Raw genomic sequence first — 16,711 nt, forward strand, 5'->3', positions numbered from 1 at the left:
GTCTATAAAGATATTGTATAGGTTTTAGTTCAAATTGAATCTGTTAATAGTTAAATTATGATATATAAGTTGACAATGATGTTTTATAATCTAACTCAATTTTGAAATTTTAATCTTCAGTTATCGTTTTAAAAATAAGTATTCAAATTGTATAGATATATTGTGTAACATTTAGTTCAAATTTAATATGTTAATAGTTTTAACACTATTATTGATGGTTTTATTGACCATTCATTTGTTGTTTGAAATTCATCCATAGAATGATAAAATAATACCATTTTATATAACTTCGTTCTAAAATTGTGAAACAAAACCATATTTAGGTAGAAATTGATCAGTTTAACGTCAAAATTGATCACTTATAGGTTCAAATTGAAATTTTTTACTTTAATTGATATGTTTAACAATTATTTTACGTTGAAATTAATACCTTTAAGGTCAAAAATTGATACCTTTAATGTCAAAATTGATAAATACCCAAAAAATTTTAAAAAACAAGGAAAAACATGTAATGTTATTATACATGCGAATTGGCCCAACCCACTCATGGTCTCAATTGAGATGGTCTCGACCAAGTTTTGGTGAAAAAAAAGGATAGTAAATACCACTAACAATTGGCCATGGGCTCTATTGAAGACTGGCTCCAAAAGGATAAGTTCAACCGACCATACCAACAATTTTTAATGCTATTTCTAATTATTCATTTGGAATATTAGTTAGTTATGCACCGACTTTGGGCCACATTTTGTGGCGAATAGTATTCAGTGCTAACTATGATCTCATATTCTTATCAAGTTATTAAGATCATGTTTCTGTTCTTTGTGTTAGAATTTACTCCTAATTTAAGATTTACGGATTCTAATTACTTTAGTAATTCTTTTTTTTTAGTATAAAGTTAGATACAAATTATCTATCAATTTTTAATAATATCTTTAAAAGTTTTTCTATCCATCTTAATTTCTTCTTATTATAAACCTTTGGATTGAGTAGAATGAGAAAGAAATCATGTTAAAAAGAAAAGATTGCAAAAACATCTGAACAAACTACATAAGCATACTCTTATAAAAAGAATAGACATTCTAAATAATTAAGATAGTACCATCTAATTAACAACTACTCCTACATTAGTTCTATTTTAGAAATTATTATGTGTTTAACAAACAATTGATAACTGATAATTTATAGTTTTATTTTAAGAACTATTATTGTGTTTGACAAACAATTGATGATTGATAATTTATAGCTGATTTGACCAATCTGATTTAACCGATTGAGTTTCAAAAAATTGATCAACTATTAAATGAATATCATGTGGACATAAATAACATCCGATATGAGCAAGTGACAGCTATGTGTATGGCTATAGCAATGAAGAGTACAAGGATTACAGACCACAATAATTTATGCCACACTTTTCACAACACTTGCTTAACCAAAGTTACATTGTTCAAACATAGTAGTGACCGAGCTTCAGGACATCAGAAAATACACCAACATTAAAGGAAAGAAAGCACATTATAAGATTGAAAAATCGATCAGTCGGACTTCTTAGATGAAGTTTGAGACGTGTTTGCTGCAGTACTCGAATTCTTATCCTCCGATGTCTTCCTGTGGGTCTCGTCTCTTTCGCTAAAGTACCTTTCAAATGCTCGTGGTAGAAAACGAGGGATCAAGAAGCAGAAAAGGTTGATCGAGAAATATAGTAGATTACCAACTGCCAAAATCCTCCCGAACCAATACCATGCCACATCCTAGATTAAGCCCCATAGACAAACCGATGAGTCCATAAACAATAAACAATTTTGCCAAAGCCTTAATATTATCATATGTAAACCGAAACAAATCGACATAAGAGATCATCGGCAATAAAAATTAGACTATATGAAAGCAAGATCAAAGGGTTTTAAAACAAAGACTACCTGGACAGAAGCATTGACATGCAAAGTCTTGCGTAACCAAACATCTTGCATCCATTCAACGATAACGAAAATCCTCTGGCCCGTGTACAACAATGGAACTACTGCTCTGACCGGTGGGGAAAACAAAGAAAGTCCGCTAATTATATTCTCCGTTAGAATTTGGGACGAAAGCAAGAACAAAGGTGGTGTTGCGGATCTCACTGCATGATTATCGCCTCTTGCAAATCCTCCTAGAACATAAGCAAGGGGCAAGAACAATCCAACTATTGTCCCCAATATCACATAGCTCCGAAAAAGCCTACTTCCCTGAAAGATTTCTCTCGAGTGAGACGAAAGGCTACTATAAGAAGGGAAGGCAAAGCGTGAGAGGCCAATGATGTAAGTTGATACAAAAGCCGGGAATATGATATCGGAAAGTGGTACTAAGCCACTCACGGAAAAGACCATAATGAAGGCTACTAGTTGGAGTTCGATGACTCGTAATGATCCCATTACTCCCATAGGGCTTTTTGGTTGTCGGTTATTCCTATGAAAAAGCTTCTCTCGAAGATCCGAGGATGGGGTCGAGGTTGTATCGGGCCCACTTCCAGGAGCCACAGTTAGAGATACACCAGACATTGTCTTAGTGATGTGTTATGTGCTTTCTTTTCTAGTTGAAGGACAAAGTGGTAAAGATTGGTGGAAAAAAAACCAAGTAAAGATAATTCAAAGACAAATCAATTCAACGGACTTCTTCCCGATATTTTCTCGAAGCTGCAAAGAAAGAATGCAATGAAGATTAGAAAGTTTTGAAGCAGTCGAGCTTGCATACATGAAGCAATCAAATAAGCTATCCGCTGTACTTTTAAACTACTGCTATGTATCATGTTAGAAATAACCACATGTAATCCCATCAAAAAATCATATGCAGGCATACCCTTAGATCGACTCGAAGAGTTGCCCGGCCAGTCGGCCACCAACAGAGGAGGTTCTAAGCATGTTTAATACGTTCGACCGAATAGCCCAAAAAATTTAAAGGCCTCAATATTAAATTACGTAGTATATATTTAGTGTACAAAGATACAAATTTATTAGAAAAAATATTATAATTTTTGAAATTGCACAGGACTTAAAAATTTTTTTTTTCAGTTTTTGTTTCGCCTCTGGCCACCAACCATCTTCTCCCTCACTTGCTAATATAAGACCTTAGTCTAAAACACTGGCAATCAATATTTTAACACGGTGGTTAGGCATAAGGTTGAACTCTACCAAATAGTCTTACTATAGAATGTTAATGAGAATCCATGAGTTGACCCACATGGGAAGGCTTAAACTCCTGTCACAACGTTACAAAAGCTCGATTCTCACAATCTCACCACAACATACCACTTCACATTTCAAACATGTTGTACGCCAATTTAATGGGTACTATCCTTGGTAATTTGGACCGAGCTATTTTTTTTACAGTTAACAGGCACCCGCACCCTATTTCCTAAGTTGGCATAAAGGGGGAAAGCAGGGCTTATGGCCCATGGGGAACCTATAATAATGGATGTGGTCCGAACTAGAGGTGTTCAACAGGCAGAGCTTTCATTTTGAGTTCTTATTGGTCCTTTATGTAAAGTTTTGTAAGTACCGGGTTGAAAATGGCCGGGCTGAATACTGAGTTCTACTAGAATTTGACTGGAGCGGGCTATAAAAGGGACTATAAGGGCCAAAAACAAACCTTTATTAATAGAAAAGATGAGCTCAATTATTTGTAAATTACAATGCCAATGGAAATTATTAAAATTTTTATGATTTAATATTATTATAAACAATAATTTAACTATTATAAATTGATCAATGGGATAATATATAATAATTTCTATTAATGAAAATAAGCCAGGCTAGCCAGGCCCAAATAAAGCCCATAATATTATAAGGGCCCTTATCCGGCCCATTGAACACCCTTAGTCCGAGCCATGGAAAGGGATGCTTAATTAAAAAACTCAGTCCACCAATATCCCAAATGTTGTGTAATGACTTGTTCATTTGATGTTCTGTTTTATCTTAATACTTGCTAAATTTACTTATACTTGGCCAAAAACAGGGGTGTTTATTCGTGATAGGGTACATAACATATTAACAGTACATAACATATTAACATATACTCTATTACGCTCTTGTACAAATTTACTTGGGTATATATAAACATATTTTATCATACATCTCACATTACTACAACCACTCTACAAATCAAAAATTGTACACCTTTAATATGCAGCATTCAAAAATGATGTAAAAGAATGTTTGTTTTTCAATCACAATCCTAACATTAAGTAAAATCTATTAACTTGAGTATCTGTATCGTGTAAAATAAATCAATTCCTTTGAATTCTGAGAGAATATATAACAAAGACAAGTAGAAGAAGATGAAAAGTCGCTTTGGCCGAGTGGTTAAGGCGTGTGCCTGCTAAGTTCATGGGGTTTCCCCGCGAGAGTTCGAATCTCTCCTCTCAGGCGACGATCGTTTTTATTTTTGTTCAGTTACTGTAATTTTATTCAACTCCACACATTTTCATGTTTGACATGCATGAAAATTAAAATATTAATCCTACTAGATACTCTATCCGTTTTTTTTTTCAATTACTTTTTACTCAATTTTCAATGCAAATTTTAAACTTTAATATCCTTTAAAATAAATCTAATGAGATTTCACCTAAATAAATTTTATGTTCTATGTTAAAAACATCTATTAAATTTTTTTTTCCTTAAGATGGAATATTTCATATTCTTAATGGGAAGAACATAAAGGAACATAGGGAGTAATATTTACAACTAATTAACAACAATAAACACTTCTACCGATAACAACAAAAACGCAAATTATGCACTTTATACGTGGGTTAAATAGTTCATCCTATACATATTTTGAAAACATAAACTAATATAAATTCCTTATTTAAGCTCACTGAAATACGGTGGTTCAACAAAAAAAAAAAAGAAAAAGATAGGAAGAAATTGAAGAAACAGAGAGCGAGGATGAAGTACTTACAAGTAGGAAGCTGATGGTTGGACTTATAGTCATAGAGTGAAGAACATTATACCAATGTGTTTGTGAAACAGAACAGAGGAGGGTGATAGAACAGAAATGGTTATTATTATTATTATTATTATTATTATTATTACATTTATTATTTATTTTTTATTATACACAGAAGAACATTATTCCACGTGGGGGTCGTCTTCTGCAGGAGAAGGATAAAGGATTCTGCATATTATCCACGTTGCAATCTCATCTATAGCACACCGCATTCATGCTCCATGCTCGATGTTATAATCGTTTATTTTTCGAACAAAAATATGGTGTAATGTTTTGTTCAGAGGATCCTCGAATTGAATGTAAATATTTAATGTGTAAATAAAGTTAAATTAATAAAATGAAAGTAAATAGAGATATATTTAAAATAGTTGAGATAGTTGTAAAGAGAGTAAAATGAGTATGAAATAAAAATAATAATTTTAAAAGAAGATGATTCCTCCTTTTATGGAGGTAATACATTCTCCCACCCTCCTCCTCTAGGGTAAATATTTATCCCACAAAATTGAGAGATCCCTTCATTTTTCATTACTTTGCAACCATTCTCGCACCTCTATAACAATTAAATTTGACTAATTTCTCATTTAACAACTTAGTTTTCTTACTTTGACTTTTTAATTCAAGCATACCTTTAGTTACACTAAATGAAAATTAGTTATAATATACTAAAAGTTAATTAATTTTTTAGTCGATAATAACTAGCTTTTAACCAATTTAGTCTTGTTTAGTTCACCATTAAGGAAGTAGTCAATACAAATCAGTTTTAATCAGTCAAAGTCAATTTTAATCGGTAAAAATCAGTTACAATTAGTAAAGTTAATTGTAATTAGTAAGAATTAGTTGTTATCAGTAAAATTCAGTAAAATTTAATTATACTTTATCACTAAATCATTTACAATCTGTAAAAATTAGTATCAATAAAAAATCATTTACAATCAGTAAAAATAAATTTTAATTAATAAATCAGTTGAATCAGTGTAAATTAGTTGAACTGAGCATGATTTAACTAATTATCAGAATAAATCAATAAAAATAAGTTTCAAAGAAGAAAATTCAATTTCTATCATTATAAATTAGTTTCAATCATTTAAATTTTACAATAAATAATCAAATTTCAATTAGTAACAATCAATTGAATTACTATCTAAGTAGTGCCTAAGTCAAACCCCATGGGTTATAACTTAGAAGTTGGATCAAATTCGACAATATTTCAAAGGTGACCGTTTTGATTAGTAAAAAACTATTACAACCAACTTACAAGATCAATACATTAGCTCTAATTTGACCTTCCCTAATTTAAATTTGACCTAATTAATCCTAACTTGACCCTATGATTATCCTAATTAACATTGCTCCTATGATCTATAACCACGAAGCTAAAGCGGTTTTGTGTTGGCCTGCAAAGCTTGGTTGATTTAAAAATAGTTGGGTTTAATTCAACACGTATTTTTTTTATATAAATAACTATAAATATCATTAAATATTGTTTGATAATTAAATTGGGTAAAGAACGGTCTTTCAAGTCATAATTTTGTAATATATTGAATTTGTTTCTGTCTGAGAGTCAATTTAGTTTACGAAGGAATATGGACCTGACCGTCGAAGGGTCCGAATAACTTGAATCGGGTTCGGCGGGTGACTTGCAAAATGAACAGAGTTACTTGTCCAGGGGCGATTTCCCGAAAAACCCATTTCCCGAAAAATCCCTCCAACGCTTAAGTAAGTGATCGGGAATATGAAAAAAGGAATGAATGCAAGTAGGTGAGGTTTAAAGAGAGAAAATCACATACCATAAATGGTCATAAATGTGGATATTTATAGAGTAATAAATGACTTGGGAAGACTAACCAAGGGCATTTTGGTAACTTCACCCTTCAGGGTGGGCTTTCTGGTAGCTTGACTGGTTATTAGGGTTATTGGGCCCTTTTGCCTTGGGCCGTCATATAAGAGTTGGTTGACCCAATAACATTAGCCCCACGCACAAAGGGTGTCAAACATAACCTTAACCTTTGGCGGGCTTTTGAGCGAAGGACACTACTTGGATTGGCGGTGGCATAGCCTGACAGTGGAGGCCATTGGGCTCCCACCCTTCGAAAGCCGAGCTATATTCAAGCCTATTCCGATAAATACCGAATCGATCCCAAGATTAAAAATAGACCATTGGTCGAAGTCTTCGTGCCCCGAATACTGTGGATGGTCGAATACTAGGGGGCTCCCCCTCCGCTGGGGAGTCCGAGTCAGACGGGCGACCGAATAGAGAATTTGCCTAATACTAGACTCCCCCTTCCCTGGGGGTCCGAGTCAGTCGAGTGGCCGAATAGGGGACTCCCCTTTTCCCTGAGGAAAGGAGTTTGCTTAGTGGCCGAATAGGGATAGGCCGAATAGAGGACTCCCCCTTTCCCTGAGGAGTCCGAGTTTTCTTAGTGGCCGAAGTGAGGGGCTATTGAGCCCCATTTTTGAAAATACTTGGGCTAATGAGCCCCAAGCTTGAAAATACTTGGCCTTATGAGCCAAATGCAAAACATAATTCGGACCCTATTGGAGTCCATCCAGGGAAGGGACCGAATAGAGTGAGGGCACCTGCCGAATATAACAGGGTGCCAATTAAGAGGGGACTCCCCTCCCCTGAGGAGTCCGAGTCAGACGAGGCGAGGGGGCTAATATGCCCCAAGCTTGAAAACACGGGCTTGAGCCAAATTTGAAACATAATTCGAACCCTATTGGAGTCCATCCAAGGAAGGGGCCGAATAGGGTGAGGCACCTACCGAATATAGCAGGGTGCCGATTAAGAGGGGACTCCCCCTCCCCTGGGGAGTCTGAGTCAGACGAGGCAAGGGGGCTAATGATCCCCAAGCTTGAAAACACTTGGGCTTATGAGCTAAATTCGAAGCATAATTCGGACCCTATTGGAGTCCATCCATGGAAGGGGCCGAATAGGGTGAGGCACCTGCCGAATATAGCAGGGTGCCGATTAAGAGGGGACTCCCCCTCCCCTGGGTAGTCCGAGTCAGACGAGACGAGGGGGCTAATGAGCCCCAAGCTTGAAAACACTTGGGCTTATGAGCCAAATTCGAAGCATAATTCGGACCCTATTGGAGTCCATCCAGGGAAGGGGCTGAATAGGGTGACAACTTCAACATGGAAAACAGTGTCCACTTTACTGTTTACCCTTTTTTTCCTATAAATATGGGACTTGAACTCATAAGTCTCACTTCTTTATCTTGTTTTCCAGAGCATTTAAGATTTTCCAAGAATCCCCAATTTCCAGGCTCTCTTTCATTCCAGAATTTCAGTCTCAGGTACGTTTCTTGTTTTTAGGCTTTGTATTAAAATAATGGCCGATTATTCTTTTACACGATATAAATTTGACGATATTGATGTACACACTGATTTTTTGGCCGTATATAAATATGGACTCTCCCGTATATTACCCGAAGACTTTGCACCCTTTTCCTTGGGAACCCAGTATAGCTTTTCCCCTCGAGCGTTATGAGATTAATCCTAGTAGTTTAGAGGGTATAAAGGTCGTTCCTCCCTTCTACAAGCCGTATCCAAGAGCTGCTATCAGAATGGCGCCTACTTCAACAGGAGAGTTAGTGGATTCGGGTTAGAACCCCCACTACGATGGGCCGAAGTATTGTCCTGGCTCTGGTCCTTTAAACTATTTCATTCGGCCCTCCTGGAGTACAACCTTGGATAAGGACTTGTCCTTGGTCAGGGAGCACTGGGCTCTACCGGATGAGTACTCCTTGGTGAAGCCGGGAAAGAAAGATAGCATTAAACATGTGCTCGAAGGGTGCATCGGCGTTTACAAAGACGCCATGGAGACGGGTTTGAGGTTTCGTCTTCATCTTTTTGCCGTAGAGGTTCTCAACTCCTACAACATTGCGGTGTCCGAGTTGTATCACAATGGTTGGGGCTGTATTATAGGTTTATTAATGATTTGTATAGAAATAGGGATAGAGCCGACTCTAACGGCGTTTAGGTATATATTTAGGCTTAGGAGATATACAGCGGCTCAAGGCCTAGGTTGGATAACCCTCTAACATAGGCGGGGATTTTTGATCGTTGAGGGATTGAGAGATAACATGAAGCGTTTTAGAAATGACTTCGTCTTTTTGTATAAAGCCGATCCATGGTCCGTCAAGACAAGTCACGATGAAAGGCCTAACTTCCAATTCAACAATAATGTTCCCCAATGTAACTTAGAGGAATTTTTGATTATGGAGCATGCTACTAAGGAAGTAGAATTAGGTGGCTTTAAGCCGGTTTTGGTTCGGAGGAGCTTTGTGGTGAACTTAGACCACCTTCAGAATAATCTGTTTTTGTCCGCTTTGGGCCTTAGTCCGAAGTATCATCAGGGTGAGTTGAAGCCCCTACTGATTGTTCTTTTTGTATGCGGCTTGTGACCCGAATTCTTCCTTTTGCAGTGATAGCATTCGAGGAGCTACAAAAGAAATATCCTGAAATCATGAACTCCCTCAACTTTGCCCAAATGATGGTCGAATCTCGTAAGAGGAAGGCATAGGCAGAAAAATCTACTCTTCCCCCTCCTCCAAAGGTAATTGGAACCTCCCTTGGTCCGACTTGTTTGATCCTTTTGCTTGTGCTAAAACTGCTATTGCCAGGATGGGAAGAATAAGAAGTTGCCGGAGGAATCTTCTCAACCCACATCAAGTGGGGCAGCTCGGGAGAGAAGCGCTTCTCCTTCGACCCAACCACCAAAAAGACAGAAGGCACTCCCGCCAAAGGGAGACAAAGGCAAGGGAAAGGCCGTAGGTGGGTCGAAGGAGGCATCGACACCCTCACCAGATGAATTAGAGTACGAAATAACCCGCCGGGACACTGGCGTAGTGTTCGGCTCTGACTCCGCCTTCTCTGATCTCTCATACAAAGAGTTGAGGGTGAGGTGGAGGAGGGCGATGGGTCAGCTGGTGGGCGACAAGGACTTGGCCCAGCTCGCTTCTGTTCCTGCCAAAACAAGGATCAATGAGCTGCTTGCCCTCCAAGCAGAGGTATTAAACTGAGCCATTTCAAATATTTGACATCGAATTCTAAATGTCCGATTCCTTTCTGATTTCGAACTGTTTTGCAGATGAACATTCGTATGCAGTACGAAATCACTACTGCACTCGGGTCAGAGGTAATGGATACCGATCTTTGAGCGGTTACGAAGAGGGTCCACGAGCTGAACGGAAAACTGATTGTGAAAAACAATCAGATCATGAACCTGACCCGGGAGAACAAAGGACTCCACCACTCACTTGAGAGCATGCGCGAAAAATGTCAGTTTCTGAAAGAGTTCGTGCTAGTTCGCGAGAAACAACTGTCTTTGAAGAAGAAAATCATCAAGGAGTGGATGGAGACCGAGGAGGGCAAGCAGTTTGTGGCTAGGCTAGGGGCCGACACTGTCAGTCAAGGCATGCGGGTAAAAGAACTGATGTTCGAGTATGCCCGTGATAAGTTGAAGGCCACTCCTGACTGGGAGACCTTCTTCAATGGCACAGATGACGAATACGATAGGGCTACTTATAAAGCCATAGCAGAACTTAAAGAAAATAAAGATGTGGGGCCTGATGAGGAAGATGCCGCTGACAGAGAAGCATGGGAGAAGGTGCTTCCGGGGGAAGTTGAGGCTAGGTTTAGGGATGTCAATTTTGCTCATTACGACATCTCTATCCCTTCGAGGCCAACAACCCCCACATCCTCTCCCATTGCCGTCGTTCGCTTACACTCCCTCGTACTTCAGGAACCTCGGCTTCGCCGTCAGCTTTAGGGGGTGAGGGGTCGGCCCCCGACGAGGAGGAGCTGGAGCCTTTGTTCAACAAGGAGGAGCTATTTAAAGAATGATTTTTTACATTTTTAAAGTTGTTAAGTTTGGTGGACTCCGGTCCTCTTGTACTCATTGACTGATACATTTCCCGGGCTATGGCCTGTTTTGTAACAATTTCTATTTATGCATGTTTCGATTCATATTCTATGCTTCTTATTTTGCCGATAATTGATTGAAAATTTCATTGTCGCTTAAGATTGCCTTACACTTGGTATTCCGACCTACCTGCCCCCTAAGCATCTCTTTGAAGGGCAAATTACAAAATGTGACTTACGAGATACAGTGCCGACAATGAGGTGTCCGACTTAAAATGTCCGAATAGGAAAACAAAGAAATATGCTGATTGTCTTCCAGCTCTGTCTGAAAACGAGTCAATTTAGTTTAGGAAGGAATGTGGACCTGACCGTCGAAGGGTCCGAATAACTTGGACCGGGTTCGGCTAGTGACCTGGAAAACGAACAGAGTTACTTGTCCGGGGGCGGTTCTCCGGAAAGCCCCTCCGACGCTCAAGTTAGTGATCGGGAATATGAAACAAGGAATGAATGCAAGTAGGTGAGGTTTAGAGAGAGAAAATCACATACCATAACTGGTCATAAATGTGGATATGTATAGGGTAATAAATGACCTGAGAAGAATGATCAAGGGCATTTTGGTAACTTCACCCTTCAGGGTGGGCTTTTTGGTAGCTTGACTGGTTATTAGGGTTATTGGGCCCTTTGGCTTGGCCCGTCAAATGAGAGTTGGTTGACCCAATAACAAAATTATTGACTCAATAATTCAAAAAAAATGATGAAATAATAGTTGGTTATAACTTTAAAATATCAACTTACAACTCAACTATTCAACAAATTTAAAATAACGGGTCAAATCAATTCGATCTCGATTGGATCGGATTTGATCGAAAAAATTTAGTCAAAATTGGTCGAATTGAGCATTGGCCTAGGGAAATTAAAAAGTAATGTGAGAATGAAACTCATAATCCTATTTGAACAAAGTTAAACATGTTCTAATTAAGACAAGACATAATTCTCATTGTTACTCCCATCATGTAATTTAAGATGAGAATATAAAAAAATAAAGCCTAATGATGAAATTTAATGACAAAATCCAATAATCCCATATAAGAAAAGTTAGAAATATATCATCCATCATCACCCATTAAAGTATATCAACTACACAAAAAACTGATTATAGCATTATATCAATCAAGTTTAATCATTACCTCTTAAAGAGATTTACTTTTATGACTTACCAACTACAACCACTATATGAAAATCATGTTAATCAAGGCCAAAGACTTTTGTGATTGTATATATATATATAATGCACTATGGAAAACATCTCACAATTTATACCATGGTCACAAGTCACAACCCACCAAGTCAAAATGGTAAATTTTCCTTCTCTTTTTTCTCATTGTCTATTACATATTTGCTCAGTTGCATTATACTGGTTATATATCAATATTTACATAATCTAATGCGTAATTTTAATCATTTATATTTTTAAACTATTTTAACCAAAAATAATAAAAATTTGATGTAATAAAATTATACTATTAGACGATTCAAATAAGATTCCACTTGACTACATGTTTTCTTACCCATTAGCCGCAATATATAAAATAAACTTTAAAGAAAAATAGTGTCATTATGTGTAATGTAACAACTATTTCAAAACGAAGGAAGTACTAAAAAAATCAGCTTAATCATCTTTAAATAAAATCTTAAGTATTTATGGTCTATTATCGGATTCAATTTTGGATTGTCGAGTCAATCAAATCTGGTACTTATGTATAATGTGAATTTTGTAAAAAAATTAATGGGAAGTTTTAGCAGGGAAATGATGCAAGAGAAGAGTCTAGTGGCGCTGAAAATGGCCATAACAAACAGGAAATTTTGCTGCGACTTTATTTGCATTGTCAAGAATGTGTTAAACCTATTGTTAAATGCCTTAAAGGTTTTAAAGGTAAAAAAAATATGTATTTTTTTAAAAAAAAAAATATTTTTTTTGGCGAAAGAGGGGACAAGCCCTAAGCCATCGGCTAAAAACTAAACAAGGTCACTATAAAGGTTAAAATTTTATTTTTAATTTATTTTTTTTATCAATTTTGATATACTTTTTTATTAGGTGTCGAACAGGTCAACATCAATTTCAAGGATCATAAAGTCACTATAAAAGGTAAAAAAGATGTCGATTCAAAAAAACTTGCGGAAAAACTAGAGAAAAAATTCAACAAACAGGTTCAAATAATTTTCCCAAAATTAAATGAAAAAAGAGTTACTGAAAAAAAGAAAATTGAGGTATGAACATATATATGCAAAGCATTTTTCTATTTTCTTTGTATCATTATTATATTTTTTTGCATGGTTAAGAATAAATATTTTTATTTTAAAGTTTTAGGATTCAATCTTTGTATTATAAGTTATATCTAACATCTAGGCCTGACAATAGCTTATCTAACCTACTAACCCGACATGAACCTAATCCGAAATAAGTGAGTTTGGGTTAAAATTTTGATCTAATTAAATATATGGGTCAATCCCACTTAATCTGTTCACAAAATGAGTTCAATTGATATAAAAATTTTAAACCTGAAAAAAGTTTGTATAACCTAATAATTAAACAAGTTAATTTTGAATCAGGTCAATCACTATAACATGAAATTAATTCAATTAATATTTTCATACTTTTGTATGAAATAGGAAATAAATAATTGACAAAATAAAAGTTTAAAACATAAAGTTAAAAAAATTAAGATGTACTCATTGACTCATTGTCAAAAACTCTTAAATGGAAAAAGAAAACTCCAAATGAGTTTAAAGGCTTAAAGAATTTTTGGCCAATTTATTTATAATCCGAACATAAACCCGACTAAATTCAACCTAATCTATTTCATATAATTATTCATATCTTCTATATTTGGAATTCTCCTAAGAACATGCTTTTTTCAACTTAGAGTCCATTAGAGAATGTTGTATTATTGTTTATTCTTTTTAGGAGAAAGCAAACGAATATTTATTTTATTTTAACACCAATTTTTGCTTGATTTTGGATTTATAGGCATATATAAAACAAGGATAGTTGAAAGGCTGAAACCACTAAAATTGATTTCAAATTTCTCATTCACTCTTATTTTATAGATAGTTAAATGTTATCAGTAACAAATTCAAATGAACATAAAAGCAATTGCTTAATAATAATATATATTTATCACTTAGACAATAAAACTTATTATGTCATCATTCCAATCTTCTAAGATTACTCTAAAAAAATACCTCTTAAAATTAAGATTATTTATGATTAAATAGGTGGAATTATTGTAGGAAATTATAAAAATGTTGAATTATTCTAAGTAAATTTTCCTACTTTTAAAAAGCAATGGCAATAATATATTTTCCATTTCAAATAAAATCACAATAACATTATATATATATATATATATATATATATATATATATATATATATATATATATATATATATTAATCATATAAACGTGTTGATCGATGTAATTAATTTATGGAGTAATTGATAATTTATAATTAATTATGTTATATATTTCAGTACTTAAAGCTTCTGATATAGAATATAATCCTGGGAGTATTATTTTCCATTTAAAATATCCTGAAACATATGAAAGTATATTTACAGTATACGTTGTAACTGTGCAGCCTAAAATCATTCAAGTAATTTTAAGCATCTATATTCACTGTGAAAATTGTGGGAAGAAGATTAAGCAAAACATCGAAAAGATGGCAGGTACATTACCTCTATCTAGCTACTATTTTTTTAAGCATGTAACATCCACTAACACCCTGGCCCTATCGTATTGTTTATGTCAGTATATTAACGAAAAAAAAAAAGTGCAAGGACACACTTCATAGCTAAGAAGATATATATCATTAAAAAATTATATGGCAATGGAAAAAAAGGGCTTCAATATCTTATAAAGCATGCACACTATATTTAATTTGTCGATGTAGGATTAATTATCCCAACACCTCCCTCGCATGCGAATCCTCGTCAAGTTCGCATGTAAGAGTAATCAGTTTAGTGTAAAAACGTAATTCTTTTTGGATCTAACATTTTAATATTTGATCGAACTTGGCTCTAATACCATGTTAAATTAGACTGGACTTATTGTGAATGCCAGCATATTAACGGGGAAACATGATGTGCACACACTTTGCAGCCAAGGAGATATATACCATCCAAAAACCATATGGCAATGGGAAGAAGGGCTCCAATAACTTATAAAGTATGCACACCATATTTAATTTGTCAATGTGGGATAAACTATCCCAACAGAAATGACAATGACTACCTATGGAAGGGATACAGTATCCCTATAGACTTCATAAGTCTTTTCAGCGTACTTTGGTCTCACTCGTACACTTCTAGAAAAACTTTCTAGGATGTCACTCATATTAACTCAACCAATACGCTTAAGCTGATGGGTTGAGGCCCCATGATATATTATATAATCTAAGTCTCTAACATTATTATATGTAAACTATCAATTCTTATTAAAGCTCAATATAAAGTACCACAAAAACGAATTAGTTTATAGTGCAATCAATGAAATAGCATATACGCAAATAAATTATAATTACTGCAATTGATTTAAAGCATAATAAACTAACACAAAGTATTACGTGGTTTTGTTAAATTGAGTTGAACTTATTGTCAATATCTATATTAGCATATAATCGAGAAAAGATAAGATGCCTACACTTTATAACTAAGGAGATACCATCTCAAAAATTATAATCGAGCAAACACAACGCACCCAAGATGCACCTCATTTATATACTTAATTGTTGACACTTAATATTGATGTTAAGAGAATATTGGGTTAGTATGTTGGTTGAGCTTGGGTTTTTTCTTTTACTATTGTTAATTATAGAAATTTGATTGATTAATTTCCTCACTTTTCTTCCTTGTATAGATTCTATAGCTTAATCTCAAATAAAAAATTAAAATTATTATCTTGATATTTATTTGATGGTTTTGATTTTAATGAGTATCATAAATATTTGTATGGCATTTGGTGGAATTTAATAGGAGTACAATTAGTAGATGTGGATGCCAAAAATTCACAAGCAACAATAAAAGGAGAATTTGAGCTTCAAAATTTACTCGATTATGTTGATAAGAAAATGGGAAAACAAGCAACAATTGTGAAGGTTGAGAAACAAAGAGGCCATAACAATGAGAAACAACAAAACTCCAAAAATGAGAACAACAATGATAATAATAATAATAATAATAAAAGAGCTCGAGAAATTATCCCCTTCAATGAATTTACTTTAAAACAATATGAAAGTAATTGTCTGCTTCAAATTGACATCTTAAGTGATGAAAATACTCAAGCATGTATCATAATGTGAATTATTTTTCTATATTTCTATTTTTATTATAATTTAAATCAAACATCTTACTCAAAAACTAAATTATGAAAAAGGCATCAATCTCCTTAGAATTCAGCTGAATATATTTTTTTTGCAATAAAATATATATTAAAATTGTAATGTATTTGGACTTTTTAAATAGTGATATTTAATAATTTGAATCAATAAGATATATATTTCCTTTAAGTTTTATATTTTATCTAATACTTCTATAATATTTGGTTTATTTTTTCTCAAATTCATGAGATTTGATATTAAATATGTGATCCATTCAAATTTTGGATATATAAATTTTTTATCATTTATATATGTAAGATATGACTAAATTTTATATTAGATACCCAATCTATTTTTATTTTAAAACAAAATATTTTATTATTGTTCGATCTTAGGAGTACATTTTAATTGTTATCATATTATTATGTCCTTGTTGTTTATAAAAACATGGGCATACGTTTTGTTGGTGAGACATAGACATATAATAC

At 34.5% G+C, this 16,711-nt stretch overlaps 1 protein-coding gene and 1 non-coding gene across 2 annotated transcripts; one reads left to right on the top strand and one right to left on the bottom strand.

The window, feature by feature from the left end:
• Nucleotides 1–1,314: 1,314 nt before the first annotated feature.
• LOC130808204 (uncharacterized) lies at nt 1,315–5,028 on the bottom strand. Its single transcript, XM_057673676.1, has 3 exons — nt 4,936–5,028; nt 1,920–2,672; nt 1,315–1,751 (listed from the first exon to the last, which is right to left on the bottom strand). Exons 2-3 carry the CDS (start codon nt 2,535–2,537, stop codon nt 1,536–1,538), a joined length of 834 nt encoding a protein of 277 aa, XP_057529659.1. The 5' UTR covers nt 2,538–2,672; nt 4,936–5,028; the 3' UTR covers nt 1,315–1,535.
• Nucleotides 4,320–4,406, top strand: TRNAS-GCU (transfer RNA serine (anticodon GCU)). Its single transcript has one exon. It is a non-coding gene; the product is annotated as a tRNA-Ser (tRNA).
• Nucleotides 5,029–16,711: the final 11,683 nt, after the last annotated feature.

This window comes from Amaranthus tricolor, chromosome 3, assembly GCF_026212465.1.
Source record: "Amaranthus tricolor cultivar Red isolate AtriRed21 chromosome 3, ASM2621246v1, whole genome shotgun sequence".
Classification (NCBI taxonomy): domain Eukaryota; kingdom Viridiplantae; phylum Streptophyta; class Magnoliopsida; order Caryophyllales; family Amaranthaceae; genus Amaranthus; species Amaranthus tricolor.